Below are 12,174 nucleotides of genomic sequence, written 5' to 3'. Positions count from 1 at the left end.
AAAGACCTTGGTCCACTTAGATATTTTCTGGGTATAGAAGTTGCCAGGAGCAGGGAAGGTGTGGTTTTATCTCAACGAAAGTATGTTCTGGACTTATTAAAAGAGACAGGAATGTTGGGAGCTAAACCAACAAATATTCTCATGCATCATAAAGTTCAGTTGTTCGAAGAGGGGTCAAAACCTGTTGATAGCAAAAACTATCGCTCACTGGTAGGAAAGCTACTATACGTGACTGTGACTAGACCTGATATTGCTTTAGCAGTAAGCAAGGTTAGCCAATTCATGGACAAACCGATTGAGGTACACTGGAATGTTGCAATAATGATACTCAGATACTTAAAATCTTCTCATGTAAAGGGGTTATTATTCAAGAAAGGAGGGACCCTAGAAATAGTTGTTTACTCTGATGCTGACTATGTTGGATCTGTAGAGGATAGAAAATCTACCACAGGATTCTGTGTGTTTGTGGGAGATAACTTGATTTCATGGAGAAGTAAGAAACAAAACATGATTGCTAGGTCGAGTGTTGAATCAGAATATAGGGCTATGGCCCAAACAACAACTTAATTGATATGGGTTCGAACCGTTCTAAATGATCTTCAAGTGAAGGTTTCATCCCCTATGGTAATTGTTGAGAATATGTGGTTTTAAGTGAAGTCCTTTTATATTAAGATGCTATTTGTAATTTTGCTTTTATAATGGGGCTTGATTGTAATTATGCTTTTAAGCCTCTCTCTATTTAACATAGAGAGAGGCCCTAATAACGATATTGAGTTCTCTTTTTCTTGTGCAGCCGTCTCTCTCTCTCTCTCTCTCTCTCTCTCTCTCTCTCTATCTAGGGCTCGATGCATCTTCTACATGGTATCAGAGCCTAGCCGATCGTGGGAGCGTGATCGAGTGTGATCAAAGCACAGTCGATCATGGAGGCTTTCTTGATCGTGATCAAACTTCGATCCAATGAATATTTTTCCAATCAGGTCAGCGATTAAAATTTTTTTTAAGATCTGATGACAGATCTGGGCGTGCTGTTGGTCGTGGATGCTTGTTGTGGGTTTCGTAGCTCCTCGGTGTTTTTTTTTTGTTCTCGTGACTACCTACTGCCGAGTTGGTAGTTCATGTCGTGATTCTGCAAATGTTTGATTGCTGTTGGTGAGTTCTCGTGACTACCTATGCTGTGAGTTCTCGTGATTCTCGTGACTACCTACGCTGGGAGTTTGATTGCTGTTGGTGATTCTGAAAATGATTGGTTGTAATTTCGCTGTGAGTTCTCGTGACTACCTACGCTGGGAGTTTGATTGCTGTTGGTGATTCTGCAAATGTTTGGGGCCCTGTTTTTTTTTATTGCGTGAGATCTTGATATCGTGGACATGGGTACAGTTTGCACTGAACCACGTTAGCTCCTATGTGTTACTATCTTTGCTTTCTGATCTGCAGTGAATGTGTGAAAGATATCAATACTTTTATTTCAACCGTGATACTCTGATTTTTTGGCCCTGAGTTTGTTTTTATCGTGATTTCATGTCGTGACTTCCTGTTTTTTTTTTTAGAAACAGCAATCCAACTCGTAGTGGTGTTGCTCGTGATTGAAAAATGATTGATTGTCGAGCTGTATATGTCTGTGGAGCTGCCCTGTTATGAAACAGGTTCTGCGTATGCAAAAGTTATGTTGGTCGTGATTCACTGACGTGCTGAATTTTTTTTTTTCATGTTTGTGGGTTGTTGTTCACTACTGTTGTGGGGTTTTTGTTCGTGTGTGAACAACTGCTGATTGTAATATCGGTTGGTGTGTGAGTGTAACACACGTTTTTCCCTGTGTTGATTGGAGTCTGTCCAATTTTTTTGCTGAACCAGAAGTATGGCTGAAACTTCGAAATGTGATTCAAAATTGGAAAATATTGGAGAATATAAGGCATTTGCCAATCCATTTTCGTACGGCTCGTCTGTAAGGTTGAATGAAACTAACTATGCCAGGTGGTCCAGAACATTTATGATGTTGGTATCTGGACATCGTAGAAAACATATCTTGTTGGAATATGAACCCACTGAAAAGGTGGGAAAATATGTTACCTGGGATGAAGATAATGACATAGTTATGTCATGGATTATGAATAGTGTCGAACCCTATTTTGCAGATGATTTAATTTACTATAATACAGCCAAACAGATGTGGGACAATCTTCGAGATACGTACTCACAAGAGACTAATGTGAGTCGTATCCTGCAAGTTGAACAGGAAATATATAATTTACAGCAGGGAGATCAAACCTTGGCCCAGTACTATGCCTCCGTAAAAGCTGCTTTTGAAAGACTTAATGCTCACAGACCCCTCTGTTGTTCGAAACAAAAGGATCATCAAGAACAAACTATGGTTGCTCGGTTTCTTACAGGTTTATCTTCAGAATTCTCTGTTGCAAAAGTCCAAATGTTGACTGGTTCAGATGTACCTACTTTTGCTGAGGCATATAATCGTCTGAGTAGACTTGTGATCTCTCTTCCACATTCTCAGCCTGTGACTCAGTCATCTGCCTTAGTTGTCTCATCTGGTTATGGGCGTGAAAATCTCCAGAACATCAGAGGACGAGGTCGCGGACGAGGTGTGGGAGGCAGAGGAAAGCTTTAATGTACATTCTGTGGAAAATCTGGACATTTAGAAGATCGTTGCTGGGATAAGCATGGCCGACCAACCTCCTCTTCATCAAAGTCATATGCTCCTAAAGCAAATGTTACTACTCTCGAGGCAACAAAGGCACAGGAAAATATCTCTGCAAGTGACAGTAGTATCACCCTCAGTCGTGCTGAATATGATGAGCTGATAGCTCTTCGTCCTTTGAGTTCCACCCCTCATGTAGTTGGTGTTGCCTATTCAACCGAAAATCATCTTCATCCGACTGACAGTAAGTGGATTATTGACTCTGGTGCATCGAGACATTTGTGTGGAAATTCACTTGTTTTTTCAGATCTAAAGGATATTAAGGCTCAACTTGGAGTCTTATTAGCCGATGGGAGCTCCTCTCCGGTTGTTGGTTAGGGAAATATTTCTATATTCTCCTCATTACAGTTGAAAAATGCTCTTCATGCTCCAAAATTTTCTCAAAGTTTACTCTCTGTTAGTTGCCTTATAAAAGAACAAAACTGTAGAGTAATATTTGATCCAATGGGTTGTCATTTTCAGGATTTGCTGACGGGGAAGAAGATTGGTGGAGGCTATAAAGAAAATGGAATTTACTACCTACATCATCCAATGGGTATTGTTCATGCTGCAGTGGAACATTCATTCAGTCCTGTTCAGTGGCATCGTCGTCTTGGTCATCCTTCATTGTCAAAGCTCCGTTCGGTCTTTCCTCAGATTCCTTCCACCACATCATTTCAGTGTGAAGCATGTCAGCTGGGCAAGCATCATCGAAGTTTGTTCCCTTCGAGTCAAAGTCAGTCTAGTAATAAAGTCTTTGAACTTCTTCATGCAGATGTATGGGGTCCTAGTAAGATTCCTACTAGGACTCAGTGTTGATACTATTTAGTTATTGTTGATGATTTCTCTAAGTTGTCATGGGTGTTTTTAATAAAGGAACGCTCTGACGTTCCAAGTATTATCAAATCTTTAATTCTTGAAATAAAAACTCAGTTTGAATCTAGTGTCAAGATTGTTCGTACTAATAATGCTGTCGAGTTTAAATCAAAAGGTCTGTTACAATTTTACCAAGATAATGGCATCCAACCCCAAACTTCTTGTGCCTATTCATCTCAACAAAATGGGGTGGCTGAGCGAAAACATCGTCACCTACTTGATGTTGCCAGGACCATTATGATTCAATCCAATGTTCCTGCGTTATACTGGGGTGATGCAATTACAACTGCTTGCTATCTGATCAACCGCATGCCTTCCTCTTCTGTGGGTGATCAAATTCCAATTCATATCCTAAAACCCAATACCCCTCTCTTCTCCCTCTCGCCCAAAGTATTTGGATGTGTTTGTTTTGTACACAAACTTGGCCCTGACCGTGATAAATTAGCTGCTCAAGCTACAAAATGCATATTTATAGGTTATCCCAAAAATCAAAAGGGATATCGATGTTATGATCCTACTTCTCGCCGAGAGTATGTTAGTGCGGATGTATCTTTCTTGGAATCCAGTCCATATTACTCTAGTACTGGTTCCCCGCTGCAGGTTGATCCAGCTGAGTCTTGTCCATTACCTATACCTCCTTTTCCTTTGGAATGCGTGCCCTCATTCCCGAACCAAACTTCATCCTCTTCCAGATTTCATAATCCTCCATTGGTATATGTGCGTAGAGATCCACCTCCGCAAGTGCCTTCATCTTCTTCTTCCCCTGAGGTAAGTTCTACTGACAATAGTGATCTTCATGATGATGATAACAGGCCTATTGCTCTACGAAAGGAGACACGACAATGTACCTTATATCCCATATCTCATTTTATCTCCGATGCCTGAATTGGAAATCAGATGGAATCTTTTATTTCAGCTTTATCTGCTGAAACTATTCCTCTGAACTATCAGCAGGCAAAGCTTGATACTCGCTGGAAGCTGGCTATGCAAGAAGAAATGAATGCTTTAATATCTCAGCATACATGGGATCTAGTTGATTCCCCAGCAAATGCTGACATTGTTGGATGTAAATGGGTATATACCATAAAGTACAAATCTGATGGTTCTATTGAAAGATACAAGGCCAGATTAGTAGCCAAAGGGTATACTCAGACATATGGTATTGATTTCTTTGAAACTTTTTCTCCTGTTGCACGGATGGGTACCATTCGTCTTGTTCTCTCAGTAACTGTTCAGCATGATTGGAGCTTGTACCAATTAGATGTGAAAAATGCATTTCTATATGGGGACTTATCTGAGACCGTTTACATGCAACAACCTCCAGGATTCGAGGTTGAGGGGGAGTGTAAGAAGGTGTGTAGATTGAAAAAGGCGATTTATGGCTTGAAATAAAGTCCTCGTGCATGGTTTCAAAAGTTGTTTGAAGTGATGTCACGCTTTGGCTTTAATAGGTCAGCAGCAAATCATACACTATTTATAAAGAAAACTAGCTCTGACATAGTTGTTATGGTGGTATATGTGGATGACATCATTCTTACAGGAGATGATGTGAAAGTTATTGAAGCCACAAAGGCTCATCTTCAAAAACACTTTGTTACAAAAGACCTTGGTTCACTCAGGTATTTTCTGGGTATAGAAGTTGCCAAGAGCCGTGAAGGGATGGTTTTGTCTCAACGGAAGTATGTTCTTGACTTATTAAAGGAAACAGGAATGTTGGGAGCTAAACCAGCAAATATTCCCATGAACCATAAAGTTTAGTTGTCTGAAGAAGGGTCAAAACTGGTTGATAGCAAAAGCTATCGCTCCCTAGTAGGGAAACTACTGTATGTAACTGTGATCAGGCCAGATATTGCTTTAGCAGTAAGCAAAGTTAGTCAGTTTATGGACAAACCAACTGTGGTACACTGGAATGCAGCTATTATGATTCTCAGATATCTGAAATCTTCTCCTGGAAAGGGGTTATTTTTCAGGAAAGGTGAAACTCTGGAGATAGTGGCCTATTCTGATGCTGACTATGCAGGATCTGTAGTGGATAGAAAATCTACCACAAGATTCTGTGTGTTCCTGGGAGACAACTTGATCTCTTGGAGAAGTAAGAAACAAAATGTGGTTTCTAGGTCGAGTGCAGAATCAGAATATCGGGCTATGGCCCAAACAACTGCTGAATTGATGTGGGTTCGTACTGTTCTTCTTGATCTTCAGGTGAAGGTTTCCTCTCCCATGACCATGATGTGCGATAACAAAGCTGCAACATATATAGCGAACAATCATGTATTTCATGGGAGAACAAAGCACATTGAGGTTGATTGCCACTATGTAAGGGATATGGTTTAAGCTGGTCATATCACTACCAAATATCTAAAGTCGGAAGACCAAGTTGTAGATATGTTTACAAAACCTCTTGCTAGACCAAATTTCTCAAAATGTTGTGACAAGCTGAGCATGATTGATATCTATGCTCCAGCTTGAGGGGGAGTGTTGAGAATAGGTGGTTTTAAGTGAAGTCCTTTTATATTAAGATGCTATTTGTATTTTTGCTTTTATAATGGGGCTTGATTGTAATTATGCTTTTAAGCCTCTCTCTATTTAACATAGAGAGGCCCTAATAACGATATCAAGTTCTCTTTTTCTTGTGCAGTCGTCTCTCTCTCTCTCTCTCTATCTAGGGCTCGGTGCATCTTCTACAGTAATGATGTGTGATAACAAGGCGGCTACATATATAGCAAATAATCCTGTGTTTTATGAGAGGACAAAACATATTGTGGTTGACTGCCACTACGTGAGAGATATGGTTCAAGCTGGTCATATCGCTACCAAACATCTAAAGTCGGAGGACCAAGTTGCAAATATTTTTACAAAGCCTCTTGCTAGACCCAGTTTCTCAAAATGTTGCAGTAAGCTGAACATGATTGATATCTATGCTCCAGCTTGAGGGGGAGTGTTAAGATGAGTCGACCTTTTGCGGTTTCAAGTATTATTTATTCTTAAAGGTGGTTATTTGATATTTTATATATAATGAGGGACCCGTATGTAATTTTTTCTTTTTGGCTGACCTCTATTTAAACTAGAGGAGATTAGCCCTAAATGAATTAACGAGTTACATTCTTTGTCAGCCGATCTCTCTCTCTCTGCCTCGGCTCATGTGTACCCCCATTAAAGCTTCTCACAATCCAAAGAGGGCCTTAGTCTTCTCATTCATGCCTTATATCAAGAAGAAGATGGAAGCACAAGTAGAGAGGGAAACAAAGAGGGGAGCTAATAGAAAACTTCATTACTTAAAGAATGAAAGAAGTTACGACAAATAAGGGTCAACCCCCACTCACTAACAACGGAATATACTTTTGACAGATCTGGACTTCTTACTTTGACCATCACTCTACATCCAGACTAAAGTACAAAACTGCCCTTATAAATACAAGAAAGTATACAAATGAGCATATTACATGACTACATATGATACAATGGACTTCATATTTCAACACCTTAAATAGGAACATCATAGAAGTCACTAGGATCCAATTTTTGATAATTACAAAGTTTGGTTAAAGATTAGGGAAAAAGAAACTCCTCCCACACTCCCCTTCCCTTTCCCAGTTTGTTTTTAATGCTTTGTAGTTATAATGGTTCAGTTGTTTCTAAATTTTTCTTATGTTTTCTTTTCCAGGTAGATGTGGTACCTACATTAGCTCTTCTATTAGGTGTTCCTATTCCACAAAATAGCGTGGGAATCTTGATTGCTGATGTGTTTAATTCTCTGACAGGTTTCCTTCCCTTACTTTATGATAACTTAATTCAAAATTCATATGTTTCAACTTTGAGTTTCTTTTCTAGTCAAATGAAATGAATACACCAATGAGTAGAATATTTGTTGTGCCATATATAACAAATGGCTTTGGAGATCCTACTGTTGCTTAAAATCTGGATTCTTTTTTGTTTGTTTTATGTGGTATATCTTTTAATTTTTACTTTAGAAAATGTTATTATTTGATAGTGTTTCTCTCGAAGTCTACCTATTTCACCTTCATTATGTTTCAAGTGTTGATCTTAAACAGTGTCTGCTATAGAGACCATTGTTGGTAGAGTTGGAAGTAAAAAACTAATGCTGGAAGTGGAAGTGAGAAGCACACTGGCCTTTAAATTTGAGAAATTAGTAGGCAAAGGTAAATTCAGAAACTTTTCAAAGTGTGATAGTATTCACCTGAGTAACGAGTGGGGAATCTCTAGAGAGCTAAAATGCAATAAACTTGTATAGATGGAATGTAAAACCCGTAAAATTCAAATTCAAATATATATATATATATATATATATCTTCAACAAGATACTAGGATCAAGATAACAATATTCTTGATAATGAACACGTGCACACACGCACAATCAAGAACACTTGTGCACAAAAGCCCAATACAAAACTCACAAATGCACAAAGGCATACAAATGATGTAATAACCGATTTTTTTTTGGGGAAAGTAATTGGAATTTTTATAGATATAATTCTTAAATGGTTTGATTTGGGCCTGGGATCCAAATCTTGGATCCAGGACCCATAAAGAGTTAAAAAATAAAGTAAACATAATGTGTGGATCCAATCTGCGGATCCAAATCGTGGACCCGGGTAAGCAAAGGATCCGTTGATCCAGATCGCGGCAGGCTCGTGGGTCTCAGATCCAGACCCAAGTCGCGCCCCGCGTCACTGGTAAGTAAAAGGAAAAAAATGCTACCCAATAAAAACAAGTGTTAGGGTTCGTTTCTGAACTGTAACACAACGTTGAGGTGAGGAGGCTGAGGAAGGGGAGATGCACAACCGCCGGTGTAAAAGAAAAAAAAATTAATTTCGGACCCGGGTCGGATCCGGATCCGATCCCCATAAAGAGGAGGGCTATCGGTAGGCCGTAAGGGCCTACCGAGTGGCGCCCACCCCCTTTGCTGCTTATAAATGGAGCAGGGGCTAGGGGGGGGGAGGAAGCATCGAATGCTTTCCCCTCCCCGTTGCCTCTCCTCTCCCTGACGCCCCTTTTCCCCCCTCTGGGCTCCCCCAATTTCCCTCTTTCTCCGTCTCCCCCTCCTCGCCGTCGCCGACACCCGCTATCCGCCTCCGTCCGGCGTCGTCTGCCTCCGCCAGCAACCTCCAGGTGAGTCCCCCTCTCCCTCGTCTTCTTGTTTTCCTGCAAGAGAGGGGGAAGCGAACCCCTCTGCGTGCGGCCTCGGCAGGGCAGGGGGGGTGCCCCCCTGCCTCCTTCTTAGGCTTTTCGACAGGGGGGTGGGCCCCTGCCACCTTTGGTTTTCCGGTAGGAGGGTGGCCCCTCCTGCCTCCTTTTTGTTTTTCGGCAGGAGGATACCCCCCCCCTGCCTCATTGTGCTTCTCAGCAGGGGGTTTCAGCCTCCTTCCTTATGTCTTCCGGCAGGGGGGTTTCAGCCCCCTGTCTTCTTGTGTTTTTCGGCAGGGGGCGAGCCCCCTGCCTTCTTATGTTCTCCGGCAGGGGTCTTTGCCCCCTGCCTTCGTATGTTTTTCCGGCAAGGGGCTTCGCCCCCCCTGCCTTGTGTTTTCCGGCAGGGGGCGAGCCCCTGCCATCTTATGTTTCTCGGCAGGGGGCTTCGCCTCTTGCCTTGCGTTTTCTGGCAAGGGGCGAGGCCCCTGCCTTCCTGTGTTCATCGGCAGGGGGCTTTGCCCCCCTGCCTTGCACTTTCCAGCAGGGGGCGAAGCTCCCCCCTGCTCTCCTATTGCTTCCCGCCAGGGGGTTCTGCCCCCCTTGCCTCCCGTATTTGGCCGGCAAGGGGCAAAGTTCCCCCTGCCTCCTTCGGCCTCTCAGCAGGGGGCGAAGCCCCCCGCTTTCTTCCTGTTTCATTTCCAGCCGGAGGCTGCGCCCCCCTGCCCTGTTTCCTATTGAGGTGGGTTTGGCAGGGAGCCTCTGCTCCCTCCCCTGCCTTGCTGCCTCTGTCCCTCTTGTGCAGGGAGTTGAGCTCCCTGCCTACCCTAGCATTTGGGTCTAGTACCACTGCAGGTCTTATCGTACCCGTTCCTCGTGGTATTATGGCATATTGACCTTTTTAGCTTTGAAGGTTGCACCACAGATCCTTCTCGTGCTACGCGGCCTGAGACAATGATCACTTACGCTTGCAAGCGTATAGACCCTCGCACCCCTTCTAGGTAGAGGTTTGCGTCAAAAGGAACAGGAACAATGAACTTCTAAAAACAAAGGACTTAACTAATAAATTAAAACATTTACATATAGTATATATGTACGTCCTTTCCTACACTTTACTTTTCCTACACTTTACTTATCGTTGTCGTCGCGCTATATGTGCCAAGGTTTTCTTTTTATTGTACCTTTCTTTATTGTCTTTTACTTCCAGGATGCGGTTTCGCGATCCTGGTCCTGTTTCCCTTCTGCACTTTACTTTTCGTTGTCGTCACGCTATATGTGTCAAAGCTTCTCTTTTTGCACTTTCCTTTCTTGCCTTTTACTTTCAGGACACGGTTTCGCGATTCTGGTCTCTGTTGATTTCATGTGTTGTTGCTTCTGCTATTTCATACATATATATATATGCCACTCTTCTTTTTAATATCGTAGTCTCAACCCTGCCGTTGATTGGCAGGGTTCGACAGCGAAGCTTAGCCTAGCATAAAAGCGCACTTATCAAACGTTCGAACTCTGCAGTGAGTTACGAAATGAGATATTGGTTTTCCTAACTCGAGACAAGAGCTTCGTTGCACGAAGGGCTGTTGTTTCCTGAGTTTGGGCAAACGTTTGGTTTTTGGTACTATTGCAGCGCTAATATAGTTGGCACGATGCAATGAGTACTATGAGGCAAATTAGGCTGGCCTTTCTGAAGCAACGCCCCTCCAATCGTGAAGTTAGACGCATAAGTTTGCACTTCGAATGACTGTTGGCAATTTGGTAACCTTAGCACAAGTTTTTCTGTCAGGGCACACTTCAACTTCTCAAAAGCTTTCTGGCACACATCGGACCATAGCCAAAGCCTGTTCTTTTTTAACAGATCAGTGAGCGAGGGCGGTGTGATTGTTGCAAAAATTTTTCTTTCTATCTTTTTAGGGAAAAGAGAAAAACTCTCGCATGGTCTCACTTGACCTTTTGAAAATAGATTTTAAAATAACTTGCCTTCGTTTTAGGAATTTGCGAGAAAATGGAAAGACGGGGCTCGTTCGTCGGTACGAGGTTCAACCATACCTAGCACCTTTAGCATGGATAATTGAACTAAGGATCGAATTTATGCCTTTGACTTGCCTAAATTTGTCTAAGAAATTATTCTAAGTCCTAAATGCACATTGAATCGGGCTTGTGCTATGATTTTGAATTTGAGAATGTGTATGCTTTTAAAAAAATTTCAGAAGTCTTAATCTTCCAAGTGATTTTGAAATGGATTTGAATATGTCCTTTAAGAGATGACTTTGAAGTTCAGAAATCGATTTAGATTTGGGAAATTGAAATGGATTTGAAAGTTTGAATTTTGAAGATTTTAAAATTGATTTCTAAGTTAAGAAATTTGAAGTCTGAATTGACTAAAATTGAATTTGGAGTTGGATTTTTGCATTGAGAATTGAACTTATAAATCGAATTTTGAAATTGAAAGTCAGAAGTTAGAATTGAAATTAAAAATTGAACTTTGAACTTAAATTTGAAGAATTGAAATTTGAGATTGAAAATGTAATTGAATTTGAATTTGAAATTGAAAAAAAAAAAAAGGAATTGGAATTTAGGATTCATTTGAAATTCAATTTTAGAATTGAAATTGAGGATTGAACTTTGAGATTTAAAATTGAAATTCAAATTTAAGATGGAATTTTGAAGTAGAAAAACAATGGGAAATTAAAATTTTGAAAATGGAATTAAAATTAGAACTTGAAAAAAATGAAAAAATAAGAATTAGTATTTGAATTTGAAATGAAATTTCGAAATTTGGAATTTGGAATTTGGAATTCGAAAAATGGAAAGTTAGAAATGAAATCGAAATTTGGAAATTAAAAATAAATATTTGAAATAGGATTAAAAGTGAATGAAATTGAAAAGGGATTTGGAAAATAAGTTTTAATTTATGAATGGAAATTGAAAAATGATTTTTAACTTAGAAATAGAAATTGTTTTTGAAAATTATTTCAAAAATCACTTGGAGATTTAAAATAACTTGAAATAATAAACAAATGATGCAATTCTATCTTAAATGATGAATGTATTAAAAGAATTTATTTGAAATTGAATTTAAAAAGCAAATTTCATTCTTTAATAGAATTAAAACAAGACTAAATTTTAATATATTCATGACTATGGCCACAAACATATTTCAATTTAATCTTTATTTAAATTCTAATAAAAAATGAAATTAATTTTGTGCCTTTATAGAATTAAAATAAGATTAAATTTTCGTATATTTATGACTATGCCCACGAATATACTCTGAATTAATCTTTATTTTTTATTTTAATAAAGGAAGAAAATGCATTTTTGTGAAATTTGATGATTTTTGAAATTGACTTAAGTGTGTAAGTCAATTTTTTGTATTTTAATAAAGAATAATAATTCTAAGTATTATTCATATTTCGACTATTGTTGTAAATACGAACTTTACTTAGCATTATTTATTCTTTATTAAA

At 39.8% G+C, this 12,174-nt stretch overlaps 1 protein-coding gene across 2 annotated transcripts in view; it reads left to right on the top strand.

The window, feature by feature from the left end:
* Positions 1–12,174, top strand: part of LOC149816501 (Alkaline-phosphatase-like family protein) — a 169,919-nt gene that overhangs the window by 107,062 nt on the left and 50,683 nt on the right. For both annotated transcript variants that reach the window (XM_089986596.1, XM_089986595.1), the window contains one exon: positions 7,230–7,326. In XM_089986596.1, coding sequence (XP_089842722.1) covers positions 7,230–7,326 — 97 coding nt within the window. The remainder of the gene's footprint in view (positions 1–7,229; positions 7,327–12,174) is intronic.

Source organism: Nuphar pumila, chromosome 14 (assembly GCF_984573655.1).
Source record: "Nuphar pumila chromosome 14, dmNupPumi1.hap1.1, whole genome shotgun sequence".
Lineage (NCBI taxonomy): Eukaryota > Viridiplantae > Streptophyta > Magnoliopsida > Nymphaeales > Nymphaeaceae > Nuphar > Nuphar pumila.
The sequence above is the reverse complement of the archived record's forward strand: the minus strand, read 5'-3'. Positions and strand labels throughout refer to the sequence as shown.